Here is a 16,146-nt window from a genome sequence, read left to right as displayed (position 1 = left end):
GAATAGTTTACTAGGCGAACTTCTTAATATATGGCAACCTAGTTTCCTTTCCTGTGAGAGGAAAAAAAGTCACCATCATTCCTTTTTTCCAAATAATATTCTTTATATTATATTTTTAATTATAACTTATTATTTTAAGTAATTTTTTCTTTTTTGAATTTCATTTTAATTGTTTAAATTGCATGGTATTTTTCAAATAACTGTTTTAAAAATTTTTATTTACTTATTCAAACTGCGTAAATAAAGGTGCAGCGTTTATTTATTTTTTTCAAATAGTTTTCTTTATATATATTTTTCTCATAGTTATTATTTTAGGTAATTTTTAAATTCTTATACTTTTATTTTAATTGTTTGTTTGCATTGTCTCTTCAGATAATTGTTTTAAAATTTTCTATTTATTCCTTCGAACTAAGCATTTTAAATATATTTATTAATATAAATTTTCCAGAATTTAATTTTATTTATTTGAATTGCGTTTCTTTCAGAGGAATACTTTGTAACCCTGACTACGATGCGTTTGAAAATTGCATGTATTAAAAGTGAAAATACAGTAAAGCACAGTTAACACGTCTTTCAATGTTCCGTTAGATGTATAACCGGCATTTTAACTTAGGATGACTTGCATACACTGCTTTAAACAGTTTTATCATTGTGCCCATTGCTTTACACAATTTTATGCTACATTTGGTTTCTTAAATGTTATTCATATTTTAGACAAATATTTTATTTTTGAAATCGCAAGAATCAAATATCATAAGATTAAAAAGTTTTAAATTTAAAAAAAAATACAAATACTAAATTTTACCCCAAAATTTATTTTTTCTTCTCTTTTTCTTCAGGCATTCTACTTTATTCTTGCTCTTTTTCTTTAGGCATTCCGCAAGTATATAAAAAAGCATCCAACTTTTCGAAATATCTTGATATTTCTGACAATCATTATAAATAAAGTTATCGCCTTCCATTTCATAAAGGCCCACAAACGGCCGAGCGGTAAAGTCGCTGAACACTGGTAGTTCACTCCGGGGTTCGAATCCCGGTAAACGGGCTGGTTGCATGGGCGGTTTCGTGGATTTTCTCATGTGTAATGTGTATGCCAGCTGGTTTCCCTTAGAAAGTTCTTCACGAAGGCATCCTTCCTTTTAGGCAGATAGCCCTGCTTTGACGTAACTTAATAATCCAATTCAATCCATTTCATCAATATTTGGTCAGAGCCTTTATCAGTCTTTAGAGGCTAACCATTTTGAAGGTATGACATGAAAGGAAAGACTGGTTTAATCAAGAGGTTTTGGTTTATTTAATTATGACAAAGCACACTAGGGCTATCTGCGTAATGGGAGGGATGGCTTCGTAGAGGACTTTCTAAGGGAAACTGGTTTGCATACATGTTACACATGGCCCATAAAATGCCCATGCAACCAGCCCGTTCACGGGATTCAGACCTCGGACAGAACTACCAGCGTTCAGCGACTTTATCGCTCGGCCACTGTTTCATCAGGAGGAAAAAAAAAAAAACATCTGTAGGTGACATCCACATACATCACTGGATAAACTCCTGAATCTTCAAATAATTCGAATGAGAAAATGATGGGATTCTCCATTTATGATACGATATGATGTTCTATAACGTAATTTAAATTTATACAACCATATAGTCTAAAACCAGTCGCTCTTCACTTTAATCTGCAATGATATTGTTTTTGTCTTTTCTGTTAACCAGCTCAACTGATGGTATTTGCTGTTGTACACGTCCAAGTGTTTTCTCTTTGAACACCTAAATTCTTTGAAGTATCCTGAAAGTATATTCGAAAGCGTCCAACTTTTTGAACATCTTGGTATGTCTGACAGCCAAATTTCCCTGCAAATTTTTGCTTACTTTTCTCCCTAATTTTCTTCTTTCCTTCTACAGTTATCTTCAGTGCTCACACAAGAAAATTAAGATTTTTCGACTGCTAGACTTCCATACATTTTTCATTCTTGTCAATTTTTTAAAATATCAATTATATAAATTGCGTTTCAGCTGAAGACAACTTTTCATTTTCTAGTCATTTTAACTATAAATAAAGTTTAAAGCAAAGTCCAAAGGATAAATATTTTAATTAAAAGATTTTTGCTAAATGACAAAGAAATAAAACAGTCCAGCAGGGTTTATTCTGTACCACCGAGTGACCCAATTCTTATATCGACTAAAACAATCTAAATCATATTAAAGATCATGTTTTTTTTATACAATCTATAACGCGAGAGAAATTTAGCTTCTTAAAACATTCTTTCTAAGAGGATTAATATAAAAGATTATATTTATATAAATATTTTTAAAGCTGGTACTTGAACCAACTTGTCAAACTTTTAAAGTTTAATTTGCATGGTGGTTATAATTAAAGTTCCAATTTGAAATGGCCATAAAAGGAAAACTACCGGAGCAAATGTTATCAAACTTGGGAATCGTGTAAAGAAGGTTATGGGAATTTATTCTCCGCGGAAAAAAAAAAAAAAGTTCAAAAACTCACCACCAGGAGAAAAATGGCGCTGTATGCAATATTGTTAAATGAAATAAGACTTGAAAACATCTGTTTAAAATGTGTTTAATAGTTTCCAAAACGTGTTACAAAGCATGTTCAATGTAGCATCCAGCATTTTCCGAAAGCAAGTTAAATCTTGTTACTGCATTCTTAAGAGCAGCTCTTAGCATATCAAGAGGAATGTTACGGACATGTCGGTGTATCACATTTTTCATTTCTGCCAAATTGTTTAGATTATCACCATAAAGAGTGCTTCTGAGATAAGCCCATAGCCAAAAGTCACAGAGGTTGAGGTCTGGTGGGAAGAGGGAAAGTGTCGGCGTATAAGACGTTCATTCGTGAAATGTTGCCTAAGTAACTGTGCAACACATGTGAGGTGGGGCCCAGCCCTGCATAAAAATTGTAGTATCTAAAATGCCAAGTTACTGCAGTTCATGTATCACGAAACATTTTAACATTGACTCTAAGCGAGCTGCAATCACAGTGGTCCAGCTGTCGACTGCTCTTCAGAGAAAAATGGTTCAGTTATGAAACAAGCTGTCATTCCACACCAGACGGTGTGGAATGACTGCTATGCAATGGATTGCAGTAGGAGAACGCAATGGAACTAGGTAGATAATGTGAGGGATATCTTTGGCCCAAATCGATTAAAAGCGTTTTCAATCAGTATCTTCATGTTTTAGGGCCGATTTCAGGCTTCAAAAATTACAAATTAGTGATCTGTAAGAAAACGATTTCCAGATTGTATGCACTTGTGCGAGCGATTTGCGATCTCACATTTTCGAATCGCTAAATCGTGGTTTTCACGGATGAATTTCTCACTTACACGGATGGCGCACTCGACTTTTAACGAATTTAACGCTTTTAAATGGTAATTTGCCTACTTCAAAGTTTTTTAAGAGTATACAACATATTAAACCCGTGTAACAAAAGGTTAAGTTAGATTCCGACCCATATTTCGTTTAACAATATTGCATACAGCGCCATTTCCCCTCTGGTGGTGAGGTTTCGAACTTCTTTCTTTCGCGGAAAATAAATTCTCATGACCTCCTTTACACGATTACCAAGTTTGATAACATTTGATCCAGTAGTTTTTCTTTTATGACCATTTCAATGTGGAACTTTAATTATAACCACTCTGTATATTATTAAATTTTAATTTGAAGCCATGCGTAAATTTTTGGCTTTTATGGAAAAATAAAGAATCGAAGCAAACATACTTAGGATAATGGACCAAAACTGAAAAAATTTCGCCCTCCCTCCGAAAATAAAATATTGAAACTTCGACCTTGAATTTATTGGGTTCGAAATATGAGGGTTGGAACTTTAATAGTGGGAACACAGCTGAAAAAACGCTACGCAACAAAACCAAAGAATATCGCGTATACCACACGTAAATTACATACCTACCTTACCTCTCAGCAAAAAGACTTGTCCTGCCTACGTCACGTGCATGCGGAGTGATGCGAAGAACGGATCCTTGTATTAGCTCGCGGTCTAAAGTATGTGTTGTCAGGATGTTTTCAAAACAAGAACAATGTTGTTGGATAAAAATTGAAAGTGCCAGAGGTCGTACAGCACGACAGTGTCATCAAGGGCTTCAAGAGGCTTGCGGGGAATCTGCATTGCCTTACAAAATCGTAGCAAGATGGGTGAAAGCATTCAATGAAGGATGCCAAAACGTGACAGACATGCTGAGGCCAGGTCGTCCTAATATCAGCGATGCAGACATGCAAGCTGTTGCCGCTTTAATGGACAGTGATCGCCGCCAAACGATTCATCAGCTGGCCGGACAAACAGGATTAGTGCATACGACTGTGCTGCACATTCTGAACAAACGCCTATCCATGAGAAAAATTGCTTCACGATGGGTTCCACATGAATTGACGGAAATGCAGAAATGGCTACGATACGATGCTGCCCGAATCCACCTGGAGCGCTATGAGCGTGAAGGAGATGCTTTTTTACACCGTATCATTACGTTGGATGAGACTTGGGCCCGATCGTACCAGCCAGAACTGAAACGCTAATCAAACGAATGGCGTCATCACGGGTCACCACGACGCTCGAAATTTTGTCAGAACCCCAGCAATGTAAATGTTATGGTGATTACATACGACTGTGAAGGTGTCATCCTAATGCATAGCATTCCCCCACAGCAGACCGTCACTGCGCAGTATTACTGCTCATTTTTGGAGCACAATCTCCGACCAGCTTTGAGAAAAAAACGGCGACACTTTCTGCAGAGCTCTCCTCTCATTTTGCATGACAATGCTCGGCTGCATGCAGCGCAAGCTGTGACTGATTTGTTCAAGTGATGGGGCTGGGAAGTGCTTTACCATCCACCATACTCCCCAGATCTAAGCCCTTGTGACTATTACTTAATTCCTAAGATGAAGGAACCACATCGTGGCACTCACTTCCAAACTGTTCCTGAGATTCTTGCGGCAGTAGACCGGTCCATTCAAACTATCAACAAAACAGGCACTGCTACAGGTATTCTGCGACTTCCACATCATTGGAAACGGGTTGTACACAATGCTGGCGACTATATTGAAGGACTGTAAAACATGGTGACATGAATCACTTTTGGATTCCTTGTAAATAAATAGTTGCCACTATTAAAGTTCCAACCCTCGTATTTAATTTAACTTATCTTCTAAGTCCTAGTTCCGACAACAATTCCGTCAAAAATTCCGAATTACTTAAGCTGAAGTAAATGATTTAGTATATATTCACTGTATGTTAATAAAGTAATCAGAGTGTAATAAAAAGAGATTATAGAATTTACGCTAATGCAACTTTCTGTCTGACTGCACAACATGTACTGGAAGAGAAGGCTTGTAGAGATCTGTTTTTGACATGCCTCTAAAAGTAGATGTCATACTCCTTTTGTCTCTTCAATGTCAAAAAAACTTTCCTTTGAGAGGAAACTTTAGTTTTTGGGAAAGAAAAAAAATCACAAGAAAACAAATTCGAAGAACATGCAGGACGAGAGTACACATACTTATTTTTGGAACACAAGTAGTTCTCCGACTGGTTTGTCATGCAATACAAAACATTTGGAATACGTTTTCTGACTGAAAACATAAGATTAAAAGTCATCTGCTTAATTCACAGCCATTTACAAGTCAACTACTCGGCCAATTGCAAAATCGTTTTGATCCTGAGCTTGTAAGACAATCCTAATATCACTGGATTTAAACACTTCTTTAATCTTCCGAGAACGTTCCTTCTTTCATATTCCAAGAATATTAAGTGAATACAATTATTGCAAAAGAAATTGAATATTCATTTGCACTACGGCTTGGTAGTTTACTAACGAGTTAACAAAACTTAAATTTTGCTTTTTGTGTTTGTTTCTAAGAATACAACAATATTTTAAATATTTACAAATAAAATATTAAATTGGAGATTTAATTGGAGCCTCACCAGTTGCCTAGCATTTGAAGATTGCTAAATACTAATTGTTTATTAAAAGTCTAACCCAGGCTGCATGGTTGGTTTTCGTAGTTTTTTAGGTTCTCTTTACAAAGGTTCTCTATGAAAGCATCTTAATCAAATAGCTCCCATGTTCTTTCTATGTTCAAATAACCAACTAACCTAGTTTAAGCGCGATTTAAAAGTGAAGTTACTAGCAAAGCCCGAATACTCATTAAAAATCATGTAGGTTGCCAATCGGGATTAACATGAAAATACGGCGCAAATAATTGAAGTGCTGTTACGGTACGCTGTTTGTAAACTTAAATGGTCATTCCTAAATTAAATAGCCCACCAGCGGCCGAGCGGTAAAGATGCTGAACACTGGTAGTTCGGTCTGAGGTTCGAATCCCACGAACGGGCTGGCTGCATGGTCATTTTCGTGGTTTTCCCTGTTTTAACATGCATACGAGCCAGTTTCCCTTAGAAAGTCCTCCACGAAGGAATCCTTCCCTTTAGGCAGATAACTCTCGTGTACTTTTCCATAATTAAATAATCCAATCCAATCCAATCCTTAATTAAATATAATTGATTTGCAATTTCTACTAGAACTGACGGTAAGAATTGAAGTACAAATAAATAATATCATGTGCAATCTTGATTAATATAAAATTAAAAATATTTGCATTCAGACAAAGTTTTTTGAAATATTTGCAATTACTTTATAAGAAGGATTTATTAATAACCGTAATAATCACTTATTATATTACTGATGATTAGGATTCAGTTCTTGACAATTACATTCTAAATTAGAATTTTAAGGACATAATGAAAATACGCTATGCACAAAAATACATTTTAGGATAAAAAATGAGTTGATTTTTTATGTTTTAAAACTTCTTAAATTCCTTTAATAAACATCGTATCCTCGTTGTTAATTGAATCCAGAATGTTGGGTGTCGTTTATATAATTATTCTCACTTGTCTACAAAATCTGCTGACTTATTCAGCCATTAAGTAGGTGCAGATCATTTCTACATAACCATTGAACTTCCATTAATTCAGTCTCTAGAGGGTTGTATGTTTATATCATAATTTGACTTTTATAAAAAATGATTATTCTAAATCTTATGTTTCTATAAAAATATACTGTGCTTTAAAAATATGGATGATAGGTATCAGCCGCTTTTTCAGCCACTTCAAAAGCAACAGTTTGTTTAGAAATAAATTATGCAGTTAATGTCATAAAATTCAAATAAACATCAAACGAAAATTCTCAGTTTAAGACCGATTTAGGCGAAGTAAAGTAGCAGACAATAAAACGCTGAAGGTCAAAATTGACTCTTACAAAAATTTACTCTTATTTAAAGAAGAAGAAAAAAAAAAAAAAAAAGATAGTGAGAAATTAAAAAAAATAGTTAAAAATTTGAATAATATCATCTATAATTTAAAAAAAAAAGCTTTTCATATAGTATTAATAAATATTTATTACGCATCATTGAGGGAAAAAATGTTATATAATTAATTCTCCGTAAAATTTTACTTGAAATTTAAGGTTAAAAATAGCTGTGGCAATTCGCTGTGACAAAAATCCATAGACCACATTTGGCATTATTATTGCTCAAAAAAAAGATGCTAAATTTCAAAATGCAAAAATATGTAAATTCGTGTATATCTTAGAAAATTTTGAATAAAAAAGTCTAATTTTTTGCAGATATGCTTAGAAATACACCTACTTTAAGATGATGGTAAAAATTTTATAGGTTATAATTCAAAATTTTTTTTGAAAAATTTATAAAAATTTTTTAAAAATAGAAATTTAAAAAATAGAACACAAATAATAGGTAAATTTTAGTTGGAATGAACCTAAATTTCGAAATGTGAAAGGAAAAATCAAAAAAGTTTAATAAAAACAGTGATATTAATAAATATTTGCCAAATTCAATTAACATCGAGGAGCTAAAATTTTGAGAGCTAATATTTTAAAAACTACTCGTACGATTTTTACAAAACTTGGTATTCTGGCATAATTTGAGTCGTAGAATCGAAATATGTAAAAAAATTGGTATGTTATTTCAGAAAAAGTCTTATTTTGTGTCAAAATACCTATGTTAAAATAGTGCTATATATAAATCTAATATATATCCTAAGTCGCGCTTTCGAGGCATGAAGAACGCAATTTGAATTTCGTGAATCACCCCAGTAGAACGGGAGATATAGCACTGTCCCATTTTTTTTTTGAACAGTGTACACAGTGATCTGTTTAAGCTTTAAAAAAATCACAGAATTACAAGAAACTCGGCATGCACGCATTGTTGGTTCTTTCCATGTATGTAGCAATCTGTTTTCAATGTCAAATTTGTGTAATTCTCTGATTGCTTTTATCAGAGAATTGCACAAATTTGACATTGCACATGCTGTTGTTTTTGCTTATACACAGTCATTTGTTTTCCTAAAATAATAATAAATAAAAAATTGCACAAATTCTAATGTTTATGAAATACAACTTCATGGAAAGCAAATTTTTGCCTTCTATTGTTAGGCAAAATGCGATATTTCTGGAGAAATGCAATTCTTTGATTTTAATCAGCCCATTACGATTCCTCACAACGAAAAAATTCATCAACTCATCAAACACAAATCAGAAGAAGCACCATCCAGAAAAATTATTGTTGAATTCGAAAAACCAAAATCCACATTTGTCTGGATTTTGGCTTTTTTGATTCAACAATTTGTGTGCTGCACATGCACATACTTGAGTTGTCATATAAATATTTTTCCAGCGCATAATTTTTGACTGAAGAAACAATTTTATTTTATTATTGGAGTTATCAGTACTGAATAGAGGAAAACTATTATAAATAGCACCTTTTATATTTTTGTAGCATCAAAAATGGTAAAGCAAAATGGGCTAAAGAATGTTAATAAATGCAAAATTTCAATTCTAGGACTTTTTTTGGCAATAACAAGTAGTGCTATTAATCCCATTGTACATATGAGGAACATACTAGCACTGAAGTGCATAACTGTATACCATTAGAAATATACTTTACTAATTACAATGAAACTGTAAATGTTTACAGAAATCACTAATAGGATATATTATGAATTGAATATAATTAAAATGATATTAATTACATTACTAAAAAAATAAAGACTGAAAATATGAAGTGCACTTATTGCTTTTAAATCATTCAGTTTGTTAAGCAATACAGTATTTGAATTAAATATCTCATGTTGAATGACAGTTGTTTCTGGTTATTTACGAAAGTGGATGGAAGATAAAGATCTTGAGCTACATGAAGTGGAACATTTTGAAATTATGTAAATGATTAAAGCACAGTAACACAATATTAAGTAACACTCCAAGAATTTTGCAAAAGTCAGGTGAAGACACATCAGAATTTTTACAATCACTAAAAACTGTCTCAAAGGCTACTGTGGTCCATACTTTGGGAACTACATATTATTAGTTTCAGCTTTATTACATTTCAGTATCATTTTTAAATTTATAAAATGCACGTTTTGTTTATGAAAATATTATCAACTTCACATCTTATTACTAGTTACTTCTATTTGAATTTTCATTAAATATAATAATTATATACTAATAGTATACATAACAGTTATGCTTTACACATATTAAGTGAAATAAGAGTAAATAAATAAAGACTTCTTTAATAACTAATTTTTTTTTTGTTTTCTTTTTAAATATGTCTTGAAATAAAGTACACAAAAACATTGTCATAATTTTGAGATGTTATATTATAGTCCACCGTTTTCTCACGTAAAATTATCGATACTAAAGTTTTTATCACCATTTGCAAAAGAAATTACTACGTTATTTCATTCCATCATTTTAGCTTACTGTAAGACAATTGAGCTTTATTGGAAATACATTCATGTGTTGATAATCACTTTCTTACTGATAGATGCACTATATAATTTATATTTATTAAAAAAGTCATTATACAATTTTAGTTTTATTCCATTATGTTATTATGTACTGCTTTGCTAACAGATTACTGCACATATCTCATAGAAGAGATTTTATTGACAACACATGATTGCATAAGCATCTCTATCATTAGCATATCTTAATTGAAATTTCCAGCAGGTAAGCAAAAATTTAGATTATGACTAGAATTGAGAAAGAAATGTGCCGTAATTATTTTGCTTCTGAAACCCAGCATTTTATTTTGAAATAAAGACAAATAACAAGTAAACATACCATCAGCTTCTTTGGCGTATCTTACAGATTCTACAGTTTGTTCCATAATTCCATCATCAGCTGCAACAACAAGTATCACAAAATCTGTAGCACGAGCCCCTCTTGCTCTCATTGTTCGAAATGCAGCATGACCTGGTGTGTCAAGAAATGTAATTTGCCCATTTGGAAGTTTAACTGTAAAGACACCATACTAAGTAAAATAAGTATGTTAAAAAAAAAAAAAAAAAAAAAAAAAAAAAAGATATATGAGAGAAGATAATTCTTTTATTACTATAACTGGATTTAATTTTTTAACACAAATTAATAAAATAAAGCATAAAATAATAAAAAATAGGCTCTTTTTTATTTTTAAATAAAATGAAATTTCCATATTGTGCATTTAGATTTATTTAATGAAGCACTAGGAAAGCTCATAAAGCATTTACTCAAAGGAAATGTATCAAAGTATAAGATACTTAATTACCTACAAAGGAAATTTAAATCAGATATTTTTCGTTTGCATGCTATTTAAGAATTTTAATGTCTCAAAGACTAAGGCATATTCCTTCCCACTTAATTATTATTTACTAGAACAGCATATGATATTTACTAGAACAGCCATTTTTATATAAAAAGACTCTATAAGATTTAAATAAGTCTCTAATGATACATTTTAGTTTTAGGTTGAATGCAATTTATTCTCTATATTATTCCTTCTCTTACAGTTTATATTAAAAGACTATACTTTATCCTAGAAACAACACACTAGTGGCTATTTTGATTTTTTAGTATATTAAAATGAAACATATATATTCTTCATATTTTTATTTTCAACAATCATATGAAAGCTGTTTTTAACATTTATGATTTAAAGTACTTTTCATCAAATATTAACTATATACACTAGAGGGAGAGAACATGAATTAAAAGAACTGCTAAGAAAATATAATTTTAAACTCTGCCCCTACCTTCCGAAAAATACACAAAATTTTTCCGGTCTGAGCTAACAATAAAATATTTAACCAACATACATTTGTTTCTGATCCACACAAATAATTACAGACAAACAAATATTTATGCATTTTATCCATAAGCAATATATACAAAGAAACATAAATCTGTATCTATGGCTCTTAAATTTTGGTTAGAAAGACTGATAAATTTATGTTCCTAAGTACTGAAAGATTTAAATTGATACAATTTCACACCAGCAGGTGGTCTGTTCTTTAAATAATACTTTAAATTTTAATATATCTTCTCAACTGTCATAGTTTTCAGCTTAGTTAATAGCTGACATATATGAAGCTGATCCTTGAAAATATATGAAGGTTACGAGCACTAATATTTCATGGAATTGCAAATCCAGATACAATTTTCACCTCACTTAAAGCTTTACTATTAGGATGTTTGTGAAAGTTATACCTATTGTTTTTAACTGAAGAAAACACAGAATACTAAAAGTTAATTAGTTAATTATCTGTGATTTAACATCATCATGTATAAACTCTTGTCATGTGTCTTCTAACAGACTGATATCATACCAATGAAATTCCTTTATTCAAGAACTATAAATAATAATAATAATAATAAACTTATGATACTGTTTTCACATTACTGAAGTTTTGGAGACTAAAGGTGTTATAAAGGCTGATCGAAATGCAAGGTTAGAGAAATAAGATGGGTGTGATTACACTTCTCAATCCAAATCCAGTAATTTATGTGAAGTGTTTCAAGTGTTATAAAGCTTTCAGTTCTCAGGATGAAAGATACCTTAGCAACTGATTAGTGCTAGCTACTTAGGTTTCCCTTCTTCTTTAGTCTGCTCAAGTATTGACAGTACATGCTTTATCATCTTCATATATATATATGTGGGGATTTTAAGCGATGAACAAATTAATTAACGAAAGACATTTTAATTACACAAACGATTATTACATAAATTTAACATTTAAGAGAATTAAACAAGTAATGATTAAAGTTCTTTTTGAACAGAAGCAGCGTCTCTGCTCCTACGTCAATCGTCTATCATCTCAAAACGGTAACTCACCTAATTTTTGCTTGGCGCCTTCGGAGCTCGTAGAGAGAATGACGTCACGGCACCTGGTTTTCATCACAACTCCAAGCGATCGACACTACATATATAGTATATATATATATGTATGTGTGCGTGTGTGTGTAAAAAGATGACTTATGGTAAGCTGCAACAGAATGATGATGTTTCTCTCCATTATATTCTGCAGAGAGTTTACTGCATAGTTAGAAAGATGACACTCAAAGGAAAGACTTATAGATAGACATGGCCAAAATGAATATAACTTTTACTGGTGAATACGAACTAATTATCAAACACATATCTTTCATCACACATGATCGTGGGTGCAATATGCACCCCCCCCCCCCCAGTTTTATACAAAGAATATCACATTTTAGATAATGGCATAGTTAGTAACACAAAAAAGCAAACAGAGCGAAGTAACATCTTGACTGCAAAACAGCTGAAGCTAAAAGTGCACAATTATCCAATATGGAGGCTCATGAAGAGAAGGTTTTGGTTTAGATTAGAGAGGTTTCAGTTCCAAAATTTTGAGTTTAGGTTCTGAATTAGTTATATCATCAGCACTATGCAAGCCATGCAAGGTAGATTGATGTAGAAATGATGCAGTTATGATTTATAGATAGAGAGGGCGAATTATGGGGTTAATATTCGTTTACATATTTTTTATCTTACACGCACACAAAAATTAACTTTAAATTAGCTTTATACAAATTATATATATGTGTGTTGTATATAAATATACATATCTCCCCCCTAAAGAAAAGATATCTGATTGCCTTTGAAATCAAGAGAGTTTTATAGAAATTTTATCCTGAATTAAGGCTGGTTTTTTGCATAATTCTAAAAGTCAGCAATTATTGTTTATATTGTATTGTACAAAGTATTATTTGACAACACATCACACATGACAAAATCGCTCAGGAACACAAGCTTCTTTTGAGGTCAATGGCACAAACTCAGCATACAATCCCTCCATACTTAGCATTATGGTACAGTATCTGTTGCTCATCTCTTACAATCTATTACAATTCATAAAAAAAAAAAAAAAAAAAGGGTTCATTTCTGTAACCAGAAAACAAAGTAGAGGTACATACTGTTATCTCTTGTTGCTTAGCAGAAAGTTGGTGTGAAGAACCTATTAATATAACACTGCAATGAATCCAGGTGCCAGAATGTTTATCAACTATTGTTCTGTATACCAAGAACATTTCTGCTAATGGTTGGATTTGGGTTATTTTTACGACTTTTTCAAGAACATCTTCAGAAACTACTGACAGACATCAACTGATCAACTTAACTGATCATTGCATCATATATCTGCATCCTAGAATTTTAGAAACAACCGTAAATATGTACTTCCGTCAATTACACTGCTCGAGATTGAAAATGCAACACCAAGAAGGAGTGGTCAATCACTGAGTTATGCGAATGATGTGAAGTGCGCAGCGCTCCGACGAACGTGAAGTGAGATATAAGGGAAGGAACGTGCAGAATGGGCAATATTTGTGTCGTTATTTCTGCCAGATGAATTATCGAAGAAAGTTGGTTTTTGTCCCGGAGGATACGTGTAATAGGAGAGAATGCCAGGCCCCCATCAACGAAGGCACTTCCAGCAGATAGATGATTTTACGAGGGGTATGGTGATCGGACTGAGAAGGGCGGGTTGGCCTTTACGCAGCTGATACCCACATGGATGCAAGTACGGTGCATCGGCTATGGCAAACATGGCTGGAACAAGGAAATGTGAGAAGAAGGAGGGGTGCGGGTGCAGCCAGAGTGATGTCAGCACAAGTGGATCGACGCATCCGCCGACAAGCTATGGCGGTCCTGCAAGTCACTTGTACTGCGATTCCGCAGCATGTGCAAGATACCTTGGATATTCCCGTGTCGACCAGAACCATTTCTTGTCGATTGGTTGAAAGTGGTCTGCACTCACGGCGTCCGTTAAAAAGCCTGCCATTGACCCCACAGCACGTTTAGAATGGTGCCGGACTGGAACGATGTGGATGACAGAATGGCGAAACGTCATGTTCTCAGATGAGTCACGTTTCTGTGCAAATTGATGCCAATCTGTTAAAAGTTCACATGAGAGTCTATGCTGACCAGTTTTCTTAATTTTTTCAAATTTTACCTTGCGAACATCTTTCATGCAAATATTTTAATATATTTTTCAGTACTGAAGATTCATATACTTTATAATGATATATTTGTTTTCACATTTTTCATGAATAAAATGGTAGTGCACATCAATGTGCTCTGTAGGTTTTTGAAGCACAAGGTTTCTGATTAACTTTACAGTACTCTGATTATCAATTAAGATAATAATTCCCTCTTTATACATTTCACTTTCACCTACATCTTGCAGAATTCAGTGCAAACACAATACTTCTTTCACTGCAGATGAAGCCCAAATATCTTCTTGTAATGAAAGTTTTCTGCCAAAAGCATTCTTAATGAATCTAGAAAAGAAAACCAGAAAGCAGTACCTTTAGCATGGGGATTAATTGCCATCTAAATCTACGATTTTCTTCCAATGTTTTGGTAGTTTTTCAAAGCCTTTGGCCCAGAAACTTGGTGGCCGTGAGTCTAAAAACAGATTAACCTCATTTCAGATGTTCTATGCAGAATGGAAGACAGCACCAGCGAGATGTAGCTGTGTTAAAAAAGGTAGAAGTCCGAAGAAATGATGTTAGGGCTATATGGTTAGGTAGCATAATAGTTCCATTTCAAACACCTTTTACTTAACGATTACAATATTTTATTTTACAAACTTCACAACACAGTGTTTTAAAGGAAGTCTTTTTCTTTCAAATGCCAAAAATCGTTTGACAAAATATGACTAAACATGCCAACATGAACTGTTTAAGCAGATGATATATGTGTCGTTGCAGGAAGCTTTCATTAAAACCTGATATATTCAGCCTCAGAGATAGAAACAATTGATTTCTTCTGACTACATTAAGTTATTGAACCATTTCTAAATTTAAACACACAATCAGAATTTTTTTTTTTTTTTTTTTTTTTTTTTTTTTTTTTTTTTTTAAGCATCTGAGTATTCAACAAAATGACAAGTATTATTAGCTACTGGAGAATTATCTATGCCATAGTTTGCAGTACATTTCAGGTATTTGAAAATGGATTTTTATGACATTTCACTGCACTTGGTCAGGATTGACTTGAAATCTACTAATCACATTTACAGCAAAAACAATATATCTCGAGGTGTAGTGATAGCAAGGAACATTAGGAATCCAATAGCTTCTCTGCAAGGAACAATATTTTTCTAGTAAAGGATTGGATTATAATGACAAATGACAGGATTCTACTAGTATTTGCATATAGTGTTAGGACTTGAAGCATCTAAGTGAAATCATTTCAGAATACTCTTTATATAGCTTTCTCAATGTATAAAAATTGAGTCGATCATTTTGCATTCTAATGAAACATCCTGTTTCACAAACTGTTGCTCCAAACTTCTTTTTTCAGGCCATCTACAGTTTAATTAATGTCTTCTAGATAGTTTTTTGGGGATAGGGAATTCTTGAACTGATGCACTAAATTTTTTGCATAGTTTAAGCCTGTATGATGATTCCATGATGATTGTCTCTTCAGTTTCACCATACAGAAATTCAGATTTTAGGTTGATATGTATAGCTTTCAATTTTCATTGAGGACCGTAAAAATCGCCAAACTATTGTTGATGCCAGTGATGGCCAATATAATTGTGGCAACCCTAACGCAAGAAAGGAAGTATTGTAAATAACTATCTAAGATTTTATTGTTTTAATTTAGATGAAAGGTTAATTTCATATAATACTTTCTTATTATTATAATTTATATAAAAAAGGCTAAACATAACTGAATGGAAGCATAAGAGTAAATAACTATTTGAGATAATTATTATAATTTATATAAAAAAAAGCTTGTAGTGAATATATAAC

General features: G+C 32.7%; 1 protein-coding gene across 2 annotated transcripts in view; it reads right to left on the bottom strand.

The window, feature by feature from the left end:
• Window positions 1-16,146, bottom strand: part of mIF2 (mitochondrial translation initiation factor 2) — a 124,775-nt gene that overhangs the window by 89,243 nt on the left and 19,386 nt on the right. For both annotated transcript variants that reach the window (XM_085814007.1, XM_085814008.1), the window contains one exon: window positions 10,171-10,344. In XM_085814007.1, coding sequence (XP_085670133.1) covers window positions 10,171-10,344 — 174 coding nt within the window. The remainder of the gene's footprint in view (window positions 1-10,170; window positions 10,345-16,146) is intronic.

The sequence above is a fragment of the Stegodyphus dumicola genome, chromosome 3 (genome assembly GCF_044657685.1).
Source record: "Stegodyphus dumicola isolate Sdum_Otavi_A_Nest chromosome 3, ASM4465768v1".
Taxonomy (NCBI): Eukaryota; Metazoa; Arthropoda; class Arachnida; order Araneae; family Eresidae; genus Stegodyphus; species Stegodyphus dumicola.
This window is presented reverse-complemented; position numbering and strand designations above follow the sequence as displayed.